A 22,214-nucleotide genomic window follows, 5' to 3' on the forward strand; every position below is an offset into this window, starting at 1 on the left:
TCACGTGCTGAGCTCTAGCTGTCCCATGAAGGCTAGAGGGCAATAGGATCGTTCAGGGTCCAGCTACACTGGAATAAATGACTCGCGGCATGGCAGCAGCTGGCCCAGGTCAGCTGACTTGGGCTCATGCGGCTTAGGCTGTAGGGCTAAAAATTGCAGTGTAGATGGTTCAGCTGGAGCTCAGGTTATGAGGCCCTCCCCCATTATGGGGTCCTAGAGCTTGGGCTCCAGGCCAAGCCTGAACAGCTTCACAGCTATTTTACAGCCCCACATCCCAAGCCCAATGAACCAGTCCGATGACCCAGGCCAGCAATGGGTGTTTAATTACGGTGTATATGTACCCTTTGACTCTTTAAGTGTGCTCTGGATGAGCAATGGGTGAAACTCAAAGTTTAGAGGCCTGCATAAACATTCAAAGGCTTAGTGTCTCTATCTTCAGTAACAACTTCCCACTGCCAACAGGTTGCCTTTTTAATATAATGAGGAAGGTGTGCATATATTTTTCTACATCTCTCTCTCTCTCTCTCTCCACATTCAAAAATGGCTGATGAGATTTTGCTCCATTCCCCTCTACCTCTCAAAATCACTGTGGGCAAAGACCAAACATGGAAAGTTAGTTAATTCTGAAAGGTACAGTCTTAAAGCTTAACAGTCCTCCGCAATCTATTTTCCATTATAAATATCTGTTATAATTGTCAAGGTTCCCTCCCAGCCCTGAGCTCTAGGGTACAGGGGACCAGCATGAAAGACCTCCTAGGCTTATTTCTACCAGCTTAGGTTAAAAACTTCCCCAAGGCACAAATACTTCCTTGTCCTTGGATGGGGACTGCTGCCACTACCAAGTGAGTTAGACAAAGATTCAGAAAAAGGACCACTTTGAGTTCCTGTTTCCCTAAAATATCCCCCCAAGTCCCTTCACCCTCTTCCCCCCCCCCACCTCCATTTGAAAGTATCTTTTTTTTTTTTTTTTCCCCCCATTGGTCCTTCTGGTCAGGTGCCAGCCAGGTTATTTGAGCTTCTTAACACCTTACAGGTAAGGAGGAATTCTAGGCTACCCTTATCTGTATGGTTATGACAATAATATAGGAATATCTGCTAATCTTTAAGCTTGGGGTGGTGAGTTAGATTTACATAACAAAGCAAATAAACAGAGTGTAGTTTGATGTTAGTGGAAGCTATTCTATCCCCCTTCTTAGAAATTTTGATATTTCTCCCTTTTTAGCTTGCAAGATAGCTTTGAATACATCAACCAAGATCCCAGTCTTGGAAAACTGAGCTCTAATCAAAATGGTTTGGGCACTTGCCGTAGTGGAAGTAATCTAGGTAAATATTTCTTTATTTTATTTTAAAAAAATCTTTTCCTGATGAGACCATCTGTTTTTGTTTTTGTTTGTTTTTTTCTTTTAAATTATTTCCCCCTGCGTTGTCTTTAATTGTTTTTTGTTTGTTTGTTTGTCTTGCGTTCTCTCTGCGTTGCTGTTTTAGGTGTGTTACAGCTGTGCAGCAGCAAAGTGCTGCAGGGTGTATCTGAAGGAGTTCCCCTCCGGCTCATCCGGAGTGCTTCTTTCTTTGCAGGTTTGTGTGGAATGCTGAGCACACTGTGACCCACCCACCCACAGTAACCCAGCTTCTTCTGAATCTTGTCAGGAGGTCCATAATTACACTCTAGAAACGAAGGGCTAAAGTGACAAAGATATTGATGATAGACACATATTGGCTTTATATTTTGACTCAAGCCTTCTGGAAATACCAGGCTGCATTAAATTGCTTCCTGTTCTTCCCTCCCACTTCTACCACAAATGTTCACATTAAGGAAACTTCCTAATGTAATGTGTATTCAATAATAAGTGAGCCCTTATGTTTCTAAGAGGATTTATGTTTCCTGGTCTACACTTGATCTCTTGCTGGTGTGCCGTTCCCTTTTGCTTCTTTCCCTCTTTGCTTTCCTTCCATATCTTCTGACCTGTGGATTTTTTTTCACTGGATGGCAACTCTTTTAAGACATTATTGAACTGAATCTGGAAGTGTTTAAGTTTTGACTTTACAATATTAAAGGCTTTATCTTAAATTCGAAAGTAGCATTTAGTCTCCTTTACACATGTAAAGATCCTTTTACAGGCCTGACTAGTACTCGTGCTGTTGGGGAAACCTTGGATCTAATTGATCCTGTTGATTTCAAAAATGAAAAGTTACTTCACTTCTCTCTCAAATCTTGCATGCTTCATAAGTTAAATGAATATGTGCTACTAACACTTACCGGTGATCTACACTGGATTGAGTTTTTGCTTCATTCTATAAAACAAGCATAGCGGTTAATTTAAAAACAACTGAAACTGATATTCCGTATAAAGTATTGTTAGCCTCTTCAATGCCAGTGATGCTACAAAAATAAACTAACTCAGGATTTTCAAACGTAACTAGAGATTTTGGGTGCTCCCATTTTGGGGTATTCTACCTGAGACACTTTCATGGGGCTGATTCTCAGCTGTGTGACTTTTTCAGTGTATATAAATTCATGTTCTGATTCCTACAGGTATTTAGAAAGTATTTTAGTCTAAAATAAAAAAATTCAATCCCACTAGTAGTGTTCAGTATTGAAATATTGCTTGCTATCACCTCTTCAAACACTGAATTTTTTTATCTGCCCACACACTGTGGACATAGCTATTGCTTAAATTAACTGCACTGGATGTGACTTTGCTGTATGTGTGGTCTTTAAACATAGACTTTGCTTAACATTGACAAACAATATGAGGCAGCATGTAATGTTTTCTGTTGATCTGATCTGTTTACTTTAGCACATAGCACACCTGTTGATATGCCTAGCAGAGGGCAAAATGAGGACAGAGACAGCGGCATTGCTCGGTCAGGTATCTGTGTTTCTTTTTCTCCCATTTGATGAAAGCAAAGCTTTTTAGCAGAGTGACTCAACAGATTCAGGTTTTGCCCAGTGGGGTGGAGTTTGGATATCGCTGCTTATAGCACATCCACATGAACTTGTGGATCTGTTGAGCCGTTCCCTTCCCTATGAACTAGGTTTCTGCTCATCCGCTCTGCTGCTGGGACATACTCTTCCCCTTCTCCCCTACAAATCAGTAAGAAAGGGGATGTGTCTTCTGATACTCTGCCTTTACAACATTAACTCATTTGGTTCTCATCTATGTAATACTTCAGTAATATAAACGTATAAGTTAGGGAAGAAATCAACAGTAGCGCTTCCACTAAAGAAAAGAAGGGGGAGGATTTTTGCTCAGTGGGAGGAAAAGCAGTGGGTAGAGGTTGGCCTGCCTGTCATGACTGGCAACATCTCTTAGGACAGATTGCTTCAGAGGAGTAGAAAGCCAGCACAGAGGAGAGAGACTCCATCAATGTAGTCTCCACTACATATAACATTCTGGTGCTGTTAAGAAAAAAGTCTCCTACTATGTTAAGGCAGTAAGAATAATTAAAATAATTATGATTTCACCTGCTGGGAATGAGTCAGACTGAAAGGAAAACTGCTGTTTTTTAAAAAAAATGAGAGAACCAAAAGGCAAAAATTATACTCATGTTAACCTGGCCAAAGGGAAAAGTATTATTTACTCGGCACCCTACAAAATGTTCATGTGTGTGTTTCTTGACAGCATCTCTGAGCAGTCTTTTGATTACACCGTTTCCATCACCAAGTTCCTCATCCTCCTCTTCCAGCAGCTACCAGCGCCGCTGGCTCCGAAGTCAAACGACGAGTTTAGAAAATGGAATTATTCCAAGGTGGTGAGTGTTGTGAGCTTCTCCCTGCTGGAATACAATAGCAATTGGGTTGCATTTGCTGAAATTGGCCAAGTCTCTGTTCTTAATGGGGCAAGTCAATTTCATGTTTTTTTCTCCTAGTAACAGTCTGATCTCTCCTACATCCTAGTGTTGTTTAAGATTATTACAAATGAGTGGCTACAAAATGAGGTTGAAAATGAACACATTTCAAATGAAGGATTATCATTTATCTCTGAGGCACCCATTCAAACAAGAAAATTAAACTCTCAGCTGTTACTGGAAGAACAGAGCTACCTACTGACATGGGGGAGAATGTAACACCATAGGTGGCACAATTATATTCTACTATAACAACCTGATTAGTGACTAGTTAACAAAACTCTGGTGCAATAGACCATGACAACTCTCTTGGTATGTACAGGATGCCTCAAGCGTGATTTTGGCACAACTTGAAAAAAGAGAGTGATGACCCAAAGCTTGGCTATAATAACTTCAGTACATTTGCCACTGGTCTGACAAAAATGTCATGGGGTGCATCAAGACTTGGCTTCTAGACAGTCTTGCTTTTTCATAGCAAGATGGGCAATGCCTCTCCACTACCTCCCTCACTCACAAATGGACCTGCATATGTGCATGCGTGCTTACAGGCCTGAAGCCAGTGGACCCCTCTCTGTGCAGATTAGGAACAGTGTGAACTGGATGCAAACTTTGGGAATTGGCTTTCATTCTCTCCCCTTGCCCTCCAGTGTGGTGGAAGTTACCTGGAAAAGGTCATCCAACTTAATGCTGTATTCAGTTTTTAGGGAAGCTGAGGTCAGCCACTGCTAAGGAGCTGGAGGTGCTAGGGGCTGATAACCCTGTCCACTTGTGGATTCTGAGGGTTTTCCAGGCTCATGCAAGTGCTCCCGTAGCCTTTACCAAGGAGATGCAAAGCCCATTTCTCCCCAATGAGATGACATAGTTGATTCTCTTACAGAGATTCCATGTACAGATTTCCCACATGAAAAGCCCCCTCTGTGGCTTTTACTGTTGGAAGGGATACTTAGCCAATGGGTCACAGGTTGTCTTAGCCTGTTTAACTTGTATATTTATTAAGTGCCCTACAAACACCTTGGAAGAACCATTTACATGCCCCATATCTCTGTTCCATTAATCATTGCTACAGACAGATATTTTGGATGCTATACTACAGTGACTTTCTTTTGGTCTGTGGGCCAAATAAATTATCCTGAAACCCACCATATGAAAAAGCGACCTCAAGTTCAAAAACTAATGTAATGCACAAGGCATTGGGTAGTTAATTAAATTGTGTTCAATTTAGATCATCTTATAGTGATCAGTTAAATTAGTGTAAAAAGATTCTTTGATTAAAATCTCATTTAAAGAGGCATTTTAAAAAAAAAGTTCATTCTCAAATATATTTCAGTGTTTTTGTAACTGAAAGTGGTAACTTCTTATCCGTAAAGACAAAAATTAAGCCTGCTTGCTGAACATTAGTTTCTCTGTTCTTGGTGTAGTATTTGCAGTATGCAGCATCAAATCTTTCTCCAGAGGTAAATGACTTCTGTGCATTTGCTTTCATCACAGCCAGAGTCGAGAAGGAAATTGCACAAAGATATTTTAGATCCAATAGTTAGGCTGTCAAGCATTACAGGTGTTGTTGCTATGTTCAAACGTTCATTTGTTCAAACAATCAAGTACCACTGAAACAATGAATTTTTGCTATTGATCTCAATAGGAGCTGAATCTGTGCTTTAATTCATACAGCTAAAACTGCACAGCATCTGACCGATCTTTAGACCAACTGCCCAAAGAAAATAGAACTTCTATCTGCAGCTCCATATGGTTACTTGTCAGTCGAGCACAATTAGCAGCTTTGTTGAAAAGGGTTCTCACACAGTCAGACTTCTGTTTCTCAATCTCAAACTATGGGAAACTGTACAAGAACTCAGTTTGCAATGTTTCTTGTATGTTGATTTACTGTCCCTTTCACAAAGTCCATGGGAATATTTATTTTTGCACAAAAGTTACTAAGGAGTTCAAATGAGGTTATCATCTTGAGCTCTTGTTTCCCACAAGCTCAGTTTTCTCTTTAATGACTCTGTGTGGTGACAAATTTAGTATATTCAACTCATCAAATAGATCAGCCAGAAAACAGTTTCTGCTTAGAATGAGTTTCCAAAAATGCACAGGCCTCAGTTAAAATAGCCAGCTTTTGCCTTGTCTTTTTGCCCGCCTTTTTGCTTGTTTCAACTGAAGTGTAGTCAGTATGGATTTAACAACATCTATCTAAGGCTTTCCTTTTTTAAAAAAAAAATGAAAATGCTACGAATTTACCAGTAGTATTTTTAGAGATTGGCACAATATTATACGCTCTGAAACGTTCTTTTAGTTCAGTTAATTGCAATGACTTCTCCAAAGCCAGCAACGTCAGTAGACTCAGAGTTGCATTGCACATATCTTTTATTTTCTGATGTGGTTTTCTGACAATCCTTTGGCATCTGACAGCATTATTGGCGATTGGGTGCATTTAAACTATGCAAGATTACTCCCTCCTTTCCACCCTGAAACATGACTTCAGTGACCTTGATAATGGACGGTAGGATATATACCTTGCCAGTTACATGACGCTGTATTGTAATAGTCTGTTTTAAAAAAAAAAAAAAAAAGCTGTAAAGGCATTCTATGCTGTATTTCTGAGACAGAAGTAGCTTTTTGAAAAGCACTGTTCTGGTTTATGGCAGTTAAAAGCCTCAAAACTACTGGCTTTCTGGCATGTTCATTATGAGGTATTTGGGTGTCTTTTTGCAGGGTAGGTTTCAGAGTAGCAGCCGTGTTAGTCTGTATTCGCAAAAAGAAAAGGAGTACTTGTGGCACCTTAGAGACTAACACATTTATTTGAGCGTAAGCTACAGCTCACCCACTGAATGCATCCAATGAAGTTAGCTGTAGCTCACGAAAGCTTATGCTCAAATAAATGTGTTAGTCTCTAAGGTGCCACAAGTACTCCTTTTCTTATTGCAGGGTAGACATAGTCACAATGCCTTTAGAAATTCATTGTGGTCAGTAAATGTAGGGATCAGACTGGCCTGCGAAGGAGCAGCTACCAATAGGTGCTCATTTAATCTCTTCTTGGCATCTCTATCTTGTGTTGTAGACTCAAAATTTCCCCTTAAATAGGTTCTCTAGTCTTTATAGCTGAGACCATAACCATCAAAATGTAAACGGAGTTCAACTGTCTGCCTGTATCTGCCATAGCTCTGGCACTTGCGAACTTTCTCCTCGTGATAGGACGTTAACCCTAAAAACTTAATGTCAGCATGGTTAACTATTCCATTGCTGATCCTAGCTTACAGGAAATGAAACCGTTTTATGAGGGTCTACACGCTCTACTGTAAGCAATGTCTCATTTTGGTGTTGAGTGAGCTGAGCATCAGAGATAGCCACGACTTATTTTTTCCAGTCAGACCCCTAAGTATATGTAAAGCTAGATGGTTTTCATCATGGACCATCAGTTTCTTGCTCTCTGACTCCAAACACTTTCTGATGACTTGTCTCTCTCTCTCTTGATCATATGCCTGGTGCTGCATTCACAAGTTGCTGCATACTGTACTCATTGACACCTTGGAACTCCCAGTGTTTGAGAGATGGTGCCTAGAAGTTAAAGCTATCACAACCCGATGAGGAGGGGACAACCCATGACTGGCTTCTGGGTCATACCTTACAGGCTGAGAAGTCCTGCACTATTCCACCATGTATTTCTGTGGTTTCTATTGAGATTACTTTGTGCAGTTGCCATGACTTAGTTTGTGGCTGATTGGAGCAGGAAGCAAAGCTCTTAAGTGATATAAAATTACTCCTTGAAACTCAGGGATGCTGCCATAAGATAGAACAAGATAGAAAGGGAACAGAGAGGACTGGTAGGAGTGGGAAAGTGAAAGTAGCGACATTACCTGTTTAACTTGGTTCTGTTTAGCTCTACACAAAACAACTGCAAAAAAAAAAGTGTGGTTTGTTTTTTTTTACTTGGAGAGAGCTATCCTGATGTCACGTCCTAGCAGAGATAAGGCAGAGGCAGTTTTTACCTGGATGCAGGTAATTGAGGTCAAGACAACATGGCCACACACTTACTGCTTACCGACTAGCTACATCGAGCGGGGGAAATGAGTGTGTTGTCTCCACTAGCATTTTATATCAAGATACGTGACTCAAGTTAGTATCAAAGTGGTGATGGTTTGTCTTCAGTAAAGGCTTTACTTCTCAATTAGTAAGCTTATGGAGTAGATACTTAATCTCTGTACAAATAACAAACAAATTTTCTGAATTCTGCCATGAACAGGATTATGTGAATTTAATAAGATGTTTTTGAGGTTATGGAGCTGAACTGGGACTCAGCCGACCAGGATTCACTTTCCAGATCTGCCACGGACTTCCTTTGTGACCTTTGGGAAGTTATGTGCTGTGTGCTTTCATTGCCCATCTGTAAAATGGCAGTAATAGCCCCTACCACACAGCGGTATTATGATAAATGTACTAATTCTTATCAGGCATTTGAAATACCCACACAGAAGTGTTTTCAGGGGTTCTGTTTATGGGTGCTATTCCTAGAGGAAAGCTTTAATGAAAAGGTGTCTTGCATTCTAGCAAAGGGTTCCGAAGTTTGAGTTGTGCCACTGAGAACGTTCTGCTATCTGAGTGAGTGACATTTTTAAGTAGGGAAGTAAGCGGGGGCAAAATTTTTGCAGGGCATTGAAGGAGACTTGGAGGTATGGTTAGAATCTCTTGCTGGCATACAGAACTATGCATCGTATACAAATGTAGGAAACACACAGGGTAACTGGCCTACCATTTCTCTCATTGCAGGTCCACTGAAGAGACTTTTAGCGTGGCTGATGAAAGCTGCAGTTCCAATCCTGCTATGATTCGGAGGAAAAAAATTGCCATCAGCATAATTTTCTCTCTGCCTGAAGGAGAAGATGCACAGAGGAACTTCCAGGACTTCTTTTTCTCTCACTTCCCTCTATTTGAATCCCATATGAACAAGTTAAAGAGTGCAATTGAAAAGGTACAGAATGCTATTTAGTGGAGTCTGAAGAATAAGCACTAAGTAGGGATGGAATATTCTAGAGCCTAGAAAGGCATAAATAACCACAGGGTGAAGCCAACCTGCAGACTGAGCCCTGCATGGGGGGTAGCACATAGCTTTTCTGCCTTACTAACTGCATTGGAAAAAGTTGTGCCTCAGGACCACAGTCCTTCCCTAGGTTCTCTCCTTGCATTGGAAGGAGGATTTGGGGGTAGGGGTGGTCCTTTTCTCCCATTTAGATGTTTTTTCAACTGGTTGATGCATTATGGGAGAGTGTGCATGCTTGCTTTGAAAGGGCTGGTGGGGAGGAGAGTATCTGGTGTACAGCCCTTTCTCTCCTCCCGCCACGCACCTAGTCACATGTCCTAGATTGGTTTTACACAGTCACACACGGGGATGTGGGCAGCTCTTGCTATCCTAAGTGGCCGCATAGCATCAGGGCTCGAGCCACAATGTCTGTTCATCAATTCAGACACGTTGATGAGCCTATAAAGATGATATAAACTATTTTTGCATTCTTTAAGATGTCACTTTTTATTGTTCAAGGCCATGATCCTCTGTAGAAAAATAGCAGAATCCAGCCTAAGAGTACAGGTTTATATCAGCCGTGTCACGGATGCCCTGGGAGAATTCAGGTGAGCTGTTGTTACACCATATGATAGGAGAAGCTGGTAGCACGGCCTAAAGTTAAGGTCACCTGGTATTTCCTGTTGTAAGACCCTGTTTTTTCAATAACTTTGCCAAACTCAAATCATTTGGGCTAAATTTTTCCAAGTTAGGTGTCTGCCTCAGACTGAAATTGTTTGGAAAACTTCAGCAAAAATGGTTCTGCCATTTGTGAGTGACCATAGGGGAAAATGCATTGTATTCCTATATTTAAAAAATTCTTACAGCTGTTGTGCTGAGAAACTTGAATGCTTCCCTGTTTTGAAGCAGGTACTTGAAATTTGGCGGGGGGGTGGTGCCTTTTTTGCCATCCCTGTGAAAATCCACCCAAATGTGGCCCGGCTATAAGTCTTTGAAAAATCTTAGTTCACACATGCTCAGTAGAGATTTACTAGTCTGGTAGCTAATCTCTCCTCATGGCTTGTACCTGCCGACTGGACTGCATGTGCACAATCTCCACAGAATAAAGGAGCATGCTTCAGCTCATGCACTGAATAAGACTTTCCCTGCAATTGCTCCCCCAGGCTGCAAAAGGCAGCTGTGGTGTCAGATAGTGGAACTGATAGCAGGGAGACTGTTTCCTGTGCTCTAAATGCCCCTGCCTTGGTCCCCCCCCACATCAGTCCCTTAGCAACCAGGTGAGGAGGAGAGGGGGGGGAACACCTAATTGGAATGCAGAGGTTGGAGGAAGGAGGCAGGCAGGAGCTGGAGGGTGGGAGTGGAGGTGATAAGGTGGAAGATGGATGGGAGCAGAAGGAGACAGGCTGGGAGCACAAGGGCAGAAGGGTCTATAACCATTAGAGAACACTCTCCTCCGATTGAACCCAGGAGCCATGAGTCTAACAACCCTCTGCTGTCAGCAGGTAGCTGTGAAATCCACTGGCAAAGTGTGTGTCTGATCCCCCTGTAGTCACTTGTCCACACAGAGGATAACAGCCTATTAGTGCTATCAGTTACTTTATTAGCTTAAGTGATATAGGTCCGTTCTGTGGATCTAAGGTCCAAACTGATGACTCAGAGTCCCATTTAATCTTAATCTGGTCCCCTTGCGCATATGAGGATAGTCTTTTTAACACCATGATCACAAACTACTTTTTCTTCAAGACCTCTGCCTCATTTAAAGCTCAGCATGAACTGTGCTCTGGGAATGAATCAGGATTATATAATAAAGGAGAGTGTTGCCAGTAGGGCTCCTGCTTCTTTACTTCCAGATGTTGGAAGGTGTGTAGTGACAGAAGAGGGGTATGGCACACAGGAACATAAAGGACAGTCTCATGGTTAAGGCAGTTGAGTGCTGCCTGCAGGATTAGATTCTATTCCTGCCTGGGCCACAGAGTTCTTGTGTGATGCTAGGAAAGCTACTTGAACCAATTTTTCACAGGTGGTCACTAATTATGTGTGCCTCATATTTTGGGTGCCTGACTCACTCTCCTGGGGCCTGATATGCAGAAGTGTGCTGAGCACTCAAATCATAGAATCACAGAATCATAGACTTTAAGGTCAGAAGGGACCATTATGATCGTCAAGTCTCACCTGCACAATGCAGGCCACAGAATCTCACCCACCCGCTCCTGTAACAAACCCCTAACCTATGTCTGAGCTATTGAAGTCCTCAAATCATGGTTTAAAGGCTTGAAGGTGCAGAGAATCCTCCAGCAAGTGACCCATGCCCCATGCTGCAGAGGAAGGTGAAAAACCCCCAGGGCCTCTGCCAATCTGCTCTGGAGGAAAATTCCTTCCTGACCCCCAATATGGCGATCAGCTAAACCCTGAGCATGTGGGCAAGACTCACCAGCCAGACACCCAGGAAAGAATTCTCTGTAGTAACTCAGATCACACCCCATCTAACATCCCATCACAGACCATTGGGCATATATACCACTAATAGTCAAAGATCAATTAATTGCCAAAATTAGGCTATCCAATCATACCATCTCCTCCATAAACTTATCAAGTTTTGTCTTGAAGCCAGATATGTCTTTTGCCCCCACTGCTCCCCTTGGAAGGCCGTTCCAGAACTTCACTCCTCTGATGGTTAAAAACCTTAGTCTAATTTCAAGTCTAAACTTCCTGGTGGCCAGTTTAAATCCATTTGTTCTTGTGTCCACACTGGTAGTGAGCTTAAATAATTCCTCTCCCCCATGGTATTTATCCCTCTGATATATTTATAGAGAGAAATCATATCTCCCCTCAACCTTCTTTTGGTTAGGCTAAACAAGCCAAGCTTTTTGAGTCTCCTTTCATAAGACAGGTTTTTCATTCCTCGGATCATCCCAGTTGCCCTTCTGTGTACCTGTTCCAGTTTGAATTCATCCTTCTTAAACATGGGAGACCAGAACTGCACACAGTATTCCAGATGAGGTCTCACTAGTGCCTTGTATAATGGTACTAACACATTATCTCTACTGGAAATACCTCGCCTGATGCATCCTAAGACCGCATTAGCTTTTTCCACGGCCATATCATATTGGCGGCTCATAGTCATCCTGTGATCAACCAATACTCCGAGGTCCTTCTCCTCCTCTGTTACTTCCAAGTGATGTGTCCCCAGCTTATAACAAATTTTTTTGTTATTAATCCCTAAATGCATGACCTTGCACTTTTCACTACTAAATTTCATCCTATTACTATTACTCCAGTTTACAAGGTCATCCAGATCTTCCTGTATGATATCCTGGTCCTTCTCTGTAGTGGCAATACCTCCCAGCTTTGTGTCATCCGCAAACTTTATTAGCACATTCCCGCTTTTTGTGCCAAGGTCAGTAATAAAAAGATCAAACCCAAAACCGATCCCTGAGGAACTTCCAGCCTGACAGTTCACCTTTCAGCGTGACCCATTGTAGTCTCCCCTTTAACCAGTTCCTTATCCACCTTTCAATTTTCATGTTGTTCCCCATCTTTTCCAATTTAGCTGATAATTCCCCATGTAAAATCGTATCAAATGCTTTACTGAAATCGAGGTAAATTAGATCCACTGCGTTTCCTTTGTTTAAAAAATCTGTTATCTTCTCAAAGAAGATCAGGTTGGTTGGTCTACCTTTTTTAAAACCATGTTGTATTTTGTCCCAATTACCATTGACTTCAATGTCGTTAGCTACTTTCTTCAAAAAATTTTCCAAGACCTTGCATACTACAGATGTCAAACTAACAGGCCTGTAGTTACCCGGATTACTTTTTTTTCCTTTCTTAAAAATAGGAACTGTGTTAGTAATTCTCTAGTCATACAGTACAACCCCTGAGTTTACAGATTCATTAAAAATTCTTGCTAATGGGCTTGCAGTTTCATGTGCCAGTTCCTTTAATATTCTTGGATGAAGATTATCTGGGCCCCCCCCGATTTAGTCCCATTAAGCTGTTCAAGTTTGGCTTCCACGTCAGATGTGGTAATATCTACCTCCATATTCTCATTCTCATTTGTCATCCTACCATTATCCCTAACCTCCTCATTAAAGACTGAGACAAGTATTTGTTTAGATATTAGGCCATGCCTAGATTATCCTTAACCTCCACTCCAATTTCAGTGTTTAGCGGTCCCACTTCTTCTTTCTTTGTTTTTTTCTTATTTATATGACGATAGAACCTTTTTACCATTGGTTTTAATTCCCTTTGCAAGGTCCAATTCTACATGACTTTTGGCCTTTCTCGCTTTATCCCTACATGTTCTGACCTCAATAAGGTAGCTTTCCTTGCTGATCCCTCCCATCTTCCACTCCTTGTATGCTTTCTGCTTTTTCTTAATCGCCTCTCTGAGATGCTTGGTCTACAACTCCTGCCAATGAATTTTTTCCCCTTTCTTGGGATGGAGGCTTCTGATAGTTTCTGCAACTTTAACTTGAAGTAATTCCAGGCCGCCTCCTCCTTTAGATCCACAAGTTTTTCAGTCCAGTCTACTTCCCTAACTAATTAGCCCTTTTGAAATCAAAAACCCTAGTCACAGATCTATTTTTGTTTATCCTTCCGTTTAGTTTGAACTGAATTAGCTCATGATCGCTCGAACCAAGGCTGTCCCCTACAACCATTTCTTCTGTGAGGTCCTCACTACTCACCAACACCAAATCTAAAATGGCATCTCCTCTTGTTGGTTCAGCAACTACTTGGTGAAGGAATCCATCAGCTATCGCATCCAGGAAAATCTGAGCCCTATTACTATTACTAGCACTTGTCCTCCAGTCTATATCTGGGAAGTTAGTCCCCCATGATCACACAATTCCCATTACTATTTACCTCATTAAAAACATTAAAGAGGTCTCTATCCATATCCAAATCTGATCCCAGCAGTCTATAGCACACCCCAAGCACTATCCCAGGGGAGCCTCTAGTAGCTTTCTTCCCCAGTGTGATTTTTGCCCAGGCAGACTCTGTCTTATCCATTCCATCTCTTATTTCTTCACAGTCTACCTCCTCATTGATATACAATGCTACTCCATCACCTTGCCTTTATTTCTGTCTTTCCTAAACAGCACATACCCTTCAATACCCATACTCCAGTCATGACGACTATTCCACCATGTTTCTGTTATCCCTACAATATCTGGTTTCACTTCCTGCACCAGTAGCTCTAGTTCCTCCATTTTGTTACCTAGGCTCCTCGCATTAGTGTACAAACATCTTAATTTTTGCTGTTTGGCTTCGCTCACATTCTGTACCTGATTGGGCTACCCACGGCTGTATCCTTTCTTACTTCGTTTTCGTCCCTCTCAACGTTAAAATCTGGTGTGGAGATTACCTGGACATCTCCCACCAGCTCCCCCAAATTCCTAGTTTAAAGCTCTCTTAATCAGTTGTGCCAGCCTCCATCCTAGAAGTCTATTTCCCTCCCTACTCAGATGAAGTCCATCCCGAGAGAACAGTCCTCTGTCCATGAATGCCTCCCAGTGGCCATACATCCCAAAGCCCTCCTTATAGCACCAGTGCCTGAGCCATCTGTTGATCATCATCATCTTGTCACACCTTTGTTGCCCTTCTCTAGGATCTACAAGTGAAGTTGGAAGGAGCTGTGCTTTGAACACATAGTGCTATATCATGCTAAGTATTGTGAAAAATCATGTCTTAGGTGTCTCAAATTGAGCACCCAAAACTAGGGGGTACTTTTGACCTTAAGTTCTCTATGCCTTAGTTCCCCATCTGTAAAATAGGGAAGAATACTGATCCCTAGCCTCACAGGGTGTGATGGAGTTTATAAATGCCACACTAAGGCAGGGGAAGGGCTGGAGCTGTACTGGGCTAGGAAAGCTCTGACTCTCAGGCACTGCCAAGTATGCTCCTGGGGAAAGGAGCAGTATAAAAAGAGCTCCAGCAGCCCAGGCAAGGGGGAAGGAGAGAAGCCATTTTCTGGAGGAGGACTGTCCTGCAACAGTAGGGGGGAAAAAAAACATTAATGAGAAGGTCTGGCTCTGAGTCCCCCTCTTGCTTGTGGAGACATCACCCCAGAGGTATGGAGAACCATGTGCATGGGAACCAGAGGGTCACCTGCATCAGCCCCCAGACTTTGGGGTTTGAAGCAAAGTGTTATAAATCAGTAACAGCCATTCCCCAAACTGAGGCATCTGGTGTGGTGGGAAGTGGCCCAGGGGCAGATGAACAGGGAGTGGGCTGAACCCAGGTCATCCCATGCTGTCACACTCAGGATCCTGGGTCAGGATCCCCTGTGCCTACCCCTGGAATGGGCAGGACCAGGGGTTACTGGCAAGGAAGCCGACATAGCTGAACCCCATCCAAGGGGTTCAGGACACACTTGAAGTGAAAGAGGGTCATAGGCCCTGACCAACTAGGCATGCTTACTGAAGAAATGACCCTGCTATAGAATATGTGAAAATGAGTGGATGTTGTGAAGCACTCTTACTATACTGAAAATCACTCTAGAAAAGCTCCTGAGGAAACTAATAGTTGATGATGATGATGGTAGAGCAGGGTTGTAATAGTGTGCAGGAAATCAGGCCATTGAACACCAATCAGGCCATTGAATCAGAACAAAACAAAATACTGAATATCCTTAAGTGAGCAACATCTACCCCGTGCACTGAAAAAGGGCTAGGGTCCAGTGGAATGATAGTATGTGATCATGTAATTAAAGACTGAATCGTAATTCGTACACTTATGGAGGCCCAATTAAGGCCTGGTTGCAAGCTTAATTCTGGTATTTTCTAACTCTTTGAGTGCTTGACTTTGCAATCTTAATGTTCTTTTCAGGTAGTTCTTAGTATGTAACTGTAAAATACAAGTGTTACACCATGGACTTGATTTTCATGACTTAGATTTAACTTTTTCCCCAATATCCTATTTTCCCATTGTATCAATTTTTGCTGTCTTATGCCACTAGATTTTTCCCCCAAGCACTCCTTTCTTCAAGCTCTTCTCTTCTTCTCTCCGTACCCCTCACCCTTTGTTTCTCCTATAGCGATGATACCCTTCCTGTCTACAGTTGGCAAGATAGTATACACAGTGCAAAGGAAAAAAAGGATATGAAGTTTAAAACAATATACATTTTAAAACATACACACTGTAGATAATGGAGTATTGTAGCTACAATGGTTTGGATCTAAGCCTTTCGTAACTTTTGTGGAATGGTCACTGAAGAATAATGAGTCCTAAAAAATCAGCCTTCACACCCTGTTTAGCCCCAGAAGGAAGAGACCAAAAGTGAGACCGTTCATACCGCACCAGAGCATGTCTTAAATAACATGCTTAAGAAAACTAACTATTCTCATCACAAGAGAGAAAATGTTTTTAGCAAATTTGAAAAATTGTGTACAGACACCTTAAAATGGGCATAAATAAACAGAGACCAAAGATAAAATCAATTTACGCAAACATCCAAGGAAAGAAATGTAACACACACTAATTGAATTATATGTTTACACTGTATGTATCTGTAAGTAATTACTTGGGGGGACACGGCTAGATTGCTCTGATAAATGGTAGATTTTTAAATGTAAGGTAGACAGAATGTTTTGTTGTAAATTTATCATGCACTAATCACCCATATATCAACAGAAAATGTAACTAGATGATCTGGAAAGCTCCAAACTTGTCACTATACTAAGGTTGTTTCTGAACTTGCTAACTTGTGAAGATTATTTGTACAAAACTCTTAAACGTGTAGAAGACAATCATCTCTTCAGCTAGAAATTTAACTGTGGATCATGCAAATCTGTTTGGAATTAAATTAGAGGTATATTGACAGCCGTTATTGGAGATGGCGGCCATTTGTGATGGGTTTGTGTTTTGCTATCAAGCTACCCATCAAAACATTGTATGTCTAAGATCATACTTCTAAAACTGCATGTTCAATATATTGACTAATCATCTGGGCATATATATTCAGGTGGTAAAGCACCTGACTGGTGATTGCATAGCCAGGATGATGAGTCAAGCTGCAGATTTCATTCAGAGTTAAACTCGTACAGCATAGTTCTTCAGTCTTAAAGGTGCTCCTTTGCAAATTGGAGTCTCAATTTGCATCCTTTGACACAATATACCAGACAAGTATGATGAAATAAATGTTGATTGTATGTGAAGCAATTGCTGGGTAAAACTAACCTATTGAACTTGTGCAGCAATACATTTTGATTCATTAAAACATTGTCCAACTGTTTTAGTTCGTGCTGAGATGAATTTCATGTCCTCCTTCCATATCCTTGTATGCTCAGAAGAATACTTTCTTTGTCAAAGAAATTGCAATTGCATTGATTAGAATATTGTTAATGCACTTACGGTGCATCTCCTGTAATTTAGTGTCCTACAGAACACCTCTCATTATGTGAGTGGAGCCTCTGACTAGCTACAGAGAACCTACGTAACTATTAGAACTCCTAACAGATGTTAGAAAAATTTGAAGAAAACTTTTTTTTCTTCTGTATATTTTTTGCAACCTCATTCACAGGTTAACAGCTTTTTTTCTTTCTTTTTGGTAGACTTACAATCTGGAACCTGTATTCAGTTCCAAGGATCGCAGAACCTGTGTGGCTTACCATGATGTCCAGCACTTTGGAAAAGAACCAGCTATGCCAGCGCTTTCTTAAGGAATTTACACTTCTGATCGAACAGATCAACAAAAACCAGTATGCTTCCTTCTGCATCATCTCCTTACCCCTGCAGTAACTTGTGTTCTAATGCATACAAACATAACAGGAAGTACACAGACATGAGCATATGTCAAATACCTTTTTTTTTTTTTCCCCCCTTGGATCTTATTTTTGTTGTATTCTTTTTCTTTAGGTTCTTAGCCGCTTTATTGACTGCGGTGCTGACCTATCACCTGGCGTGGGTCCCAACTGTAATGCCAGTTGACCATCCTCCCATAAAGGCCTTCTCTGAGAAAGGCACATCACAATTTGTAAACCTGCTGGCAAAATCGCATCCTTATAACCCTCTCTGGGCACAGCTCGGTCAGTAGAAAACCTTAAAAAAAAAAATTTGGTATAAAACAGTTACTAAACTTTAACTTATTTAATTGAAATGTAGCTCTTCTCTACAAACACATCATTGTATATACACAGCTATTTTAAAAAATACGTCATAGGTGGGAGCTATGCAGAGGCAGGCAAGATTAAAACTTGTACTTCATCTATAAGCATGTTGGGGGATAGGGTGGGGTGATGTCAGGAAGCTCATTCCAGCTCTCTGATTCTCTGGCCAGCCCTTGTCTGACACAAACTAAAGCTGCTGCCAGGCAGCATTAAAGTCTGCCACTGGTTTGTGGTCCCTGATGGACCCTATGCCAGTGGAGTATCATTATAGTAGAGCGTTGGTGCACCCGCTTTGCTGGGAAAGGGAGGCTGGGCATGAGAGAGGTGCAGGGCCTGGTGGCAGTGTAGATGGGCAAGCAGAGGAAATTCTATCTGGGCATTGGCAATGGAATTACAGCCCTTTTGCTCTATCTCAGTTGCACAAAGGGGTAGTAAACTGTCTAGAAAATCTGGCCCTAAGTCCTCAGATGTAGTGATTCTCTTCTACCTACACAGCTTACTAAGTATCTTGATACATGAAATCAAGTAGCTATATAAGAAGCATGTGAATGAGAGCTGGCAAAATATTTATAACTGGCAGTTTTATTAATCTCTGAACATTTCTCTTCAGAGCCAAAGTACATGGATATGAATGTTTGGAGAGTAGATAATCACGTGCATAAAATCTTACTCTCAAAAATTCCACTCCTTGGGCAATCCTCCTTCCTTTCCCCACTCCCCCTGCTCCATTTTTCCCTCCTATATATCATCTGTCTAATGTAAAACCATCCAGAAAAATTAGTGAAATTCTAAAGAAGCAACTTGAATAACAATAGTTCTGTGTCCATATCATGTTCCTGCTGCTGATCATCTAGCTTAGTTCTATTTGGTTCTTGTCATAGAATCATAGAAGATTAGGGTTGGAAGAAACCCCAGGACGTCACCTAGTCCACCCCCCTGCTCAAAGCAGGACCAACTCCAACTAAATCATCCCAGCCAGGGCTTTGTCAAGCCGGGCCTTAAAAACCTCTAGGGATGGAGATTCTACCACCTCCCTAGGTAACGCTTCCAGTGCTTCACCACCCTCCTAGTGAAATAGTGTTTCCTAATACCCAATCTAGACCTCCCCCACTGCAACTTGAGACCATTGCTCCTTGTTCTGTCATCTGCCACCACTGAGAACAGCCAAGCTCTTATCAGTAGCCTCTCTGACACTGAAGATTCCTAACTCCCACTATATATATTCATAATAGAGAGTTGTATTGCTTGCTTTAAAAAAGAAAGATTTTAAAAGGTACCGAGTTATTGAGTAGTTGAGGAGAGGGGTGAGGGACTGGGTGTTTTGGGGTTCAGGAAAGTGGGAGCTGATTTAGGGAAATAAGAAGCCAGGGTTAAGGTGTATAGAAGCCAGCTGGAGGGAGCTGTATAGTGCCTGTTTGGGCAGTAGATCTTGTCCTCTCTCCCAGGAAGAACTGCTAGTAGTTCTTCAGGAAAGAAGGGAAATAAATTGTTACCCAAACTCAGAGCTGGTAATTGTGCACGTTATGGAGTAGGCTCAGTAGGAAGATAATACGAGTTTTAAAGACCCAGACAAATTCTAAATGGTTGAACTCGAAACATCTCGGTTCTTTCTTATTCTCAGGTAAAAAAAGTGAGTTCAGATGTTTAAAATTGGTTAGTCTCTAAGGTGCCACCAGTACTCCTTTTCTTTTTGCAGATGTTTATTGTAATGTACATCAATATGAAGGAAAATGTTGCCCTCTGGTGGTTCCCTCTGAAAAAGACAGGGTTCATAGTACAATAGTGCTTTCTAAAAACAAATCTTTTGGAAGGTTAGGGTGTAATCTGTAAATAGCTTTAAAAATGGAAAGCTTTGTATAAATCCTTGTTTTATTATTAAATTATACTAAAATGCCATGATTTCAATCAATTGCAGCATTCCATAAGAGATAAAACTATATTGTTCATGATGAAGGAACTGCTCAGTCTCTGCAAAACTTAAGTTTTTATTTTAAAATTTTATATTGAGTTGTCATAATATTATTGTTGCTCCAAGACTCTTTTTATAAGTAAGTTTATATACATATAATATTAACTTAGGCCTGAATCCTGCAAGCAAGCATTTGCTTTAATACACCTAACCATTAATCATAGAAATGTAAAGGAAAGGAGCTTGAGATGTCATCTTTTAGTTCATCATCCCATGCTGAAGCAGGACTAAGTACACCTAGACTATACCTGATAAGTGTTTGTCTTACTTCGTACTTATAAACCTCCAGTGATGAGGATTACACAACCTCCCCTGGTAACCTATTCCAGTATTCAACTACTGTTATAATTAGAAAGATTTTCCTAATATCTAACCTAAATCTCCCTTGCTGCAACCTCTTTGTAGCAGTTCTTAACATATCTGAAGGCTATCAGGTCCCCCCCCCCTTCTTCTCAGAACTAAGGTTATACAGTTTTTCTAACTTTTCTTCATCGGTCAGGGTTTCTAAACCTTTTATCAGTTTTGTTGCTTTTCTCTGGACATCTCCAGTTTGTCCACATCTTTCCTAAAGGGTGGCTCCCAGAACTAGACCCAATATCCAGTTGAGGCCTCAACAGTGCCAGGTAGAGCAGGACATTTACCTCTCAGGTGTAACAGATGATACTCCTGTTAATACACCCCAGAATTATATTAGCCTTTTTAACAACTATGTTGACTCTCATTCAACTTGTGATGCACTAGAACCCTCAGATCCTTTTCAGCAGTACTGCTGCCTAGCCAGTTATTCCCATTTTGTTGAAGTACTTTGCACTAGTCTTTTATTTAATTTCATCTTATTGATTTCAGACCAATTTTCCAATTTGACAAGGTCTTTTTGAATTCTGATTAGGCTGTTCTCCAAGGTGCTTGCAACCTCTCCCAGTTCGGTGTCATCTGCAAAATTTATACCCATACAGTCGACCCCATTATCCAAGTCATTAGTGAAAAATATTGAAAAGTACCGGATCCAGGACAGGCGTCTGGGTGATCCCACTTGATACATCCTCCCAGTTTGATAGTGAACCACTGATAACTACTTTTTGAGTACTGTCTTTCAACCAGTTGTGTATCCACTTTATGGTAACTTCAATTTGACCATGCTTCCCTAGTTTGCTTATGAGAGTGGCATTTGGGACTGCATCAAAAGTCTTACTAAAATCAAGCTACATCATGTCTACTGCTTCCCTCCCCCCATCAACTAGGCCAGTAACCCTGTTAAAGAAGGAAATTAGCTTGTTCTGGCATTACTTGTTCTTGACAAATGCTTGCTGGCTATTACTTATTCACCCAATGATCCTTTAGGTACTTAAAAACTGATTGTTTAATAATTGGTTCCAGTATCTTTGCGGGTATCAAAGTTAGCCTGACTGACCTATAATTCCCCTGGTCCTCTTTGTTCCCTTTTTTTAAAAATAGGTACTATGTTTGCCCTTCTGCAGCCCTCTGGGATCTCACCCATCCTCCACGAGTTCCTGAAGATAATTGCTAATGGTTCAGAGATTGTGACAGTTAGTTTCTTAAGTACCCTAGGGTGTATTTGTCAGGCCCTGCCAACTTCAATACATCTAAATTATCTAATGGTCTTTAACCTGTTCTTTCCCTATTCCCTGTGGGACTACTTGCATATATAAAGTTAATCCTGTGAGTATGTTCTTAGGATCAAGGCTTTGATTCGGCTTTTATTCCTAGGTTTCAGAGTAACAGCCGTGTTAGTCTGTATTCGCAAAAAGAAAAGGAGTACTTGTGGCACCTTAGAGACTAACCAATTTATTTGAGCATAAGCTTAAGTGAGCTACAGCTCACTTCATCGGATGCATACTGTGGAAAGTGTAGAAGATCTTTTTATACACACAAAGTATGAAAAAATACCTCCCCCCCCCACTCTCCTGCTGGTAATAGCTTATTTAAAGTGATCCCTCTCCTTGCCATGTGTATGATAATCAAGGTGTGCCGTTTCCAGCACAAATCCAGGGTTTAACAAGAACGTCTGAGGAAGGGGGTGGGGGGCTGTAGGAAAAAACAAGGGGAAATAGGTTACCTTGCATAATGACTTAGCCACTCCCAGTCTCTATTTCAAGCCTAAGTTAATTGTATCCAATTTGCAAATGAATTCCAATTCAACAGTTTCTCGCTGGAGTCTGGATTTGAAGTTTTTTTTGTTGTAATATCGCAACTTTCATGTCTGTAATCGCGTGACCAGAGAGATTGAAGTGTTCTCCGACTGGTTTATGAATGT

General features: G+C 41.3%; 1 protein-coding gene across 7 annotated transcripts in view; it reads left to right on the forward strand.

Annotated features, from left to right (window-relative positions):
* FNIP2 (folliculin interacting protein 2) overlaps positions 1-22,214 on the forward strand; it is a 90,089-nt gene that overhangs the window by 51,446 nt on the left and 16,429 nt on the right. For 4 of the 7 annotated variants that reach the window (XM_073341493.1, XM_073341495.1, XM_073341491.1 and 1 more), the window contains exons 6-13: positions 1,223-1,323; positions 1,486-1,575; positions 2,799-2,870; positions 3,624-3,753; positions 8,614-8,815; positions 9,383-9,471; positions 17,416-17,562; positions 17,720-17,889. In XM_073341493.1, coding sequence (XP_073197594.1) covers positions 1,223-1,323; positions 1,486-1,575; positions 2,799-2,870; positions 3,624-3,753; positions 8,614-8,815; positions 9,383-9,471; positions 17,416-17,562; positions 17,720-17,889 — 1,001 coding nt within the window. Of the gene's footprint in view, positions 1-198; positions 631-1,222; positions 1,324-1,485; positions 1,576-2,798; positions 2,871-3,623; positions 3,754-8,613; positions 8,816-9,382; positions 9,472-17,415; positions 17,563-17,719; positions 17,890-22,214 lie in introns of those variants that run through there. The other 3 variants (XM_073341496.1, XM_073341492.1, XM_073341498.1) reach the window with 2 other exon arrangements.

Source organism: Lepidochelys kempii, chromosome 4, assembly GCF_965140265.1.
Source record: "Lepidochelys kempii isolate rLepKem1 chromosome 4, rLepKem1.hap2, whole genome shotgun sequence".
Classification (NCBI taxonomy): domain Eukaryota; kingdom Metazoa; phylum Chordata; order Testudines; family Cheloniidae; genus Lepidochelys; species Lepidochelys kempii.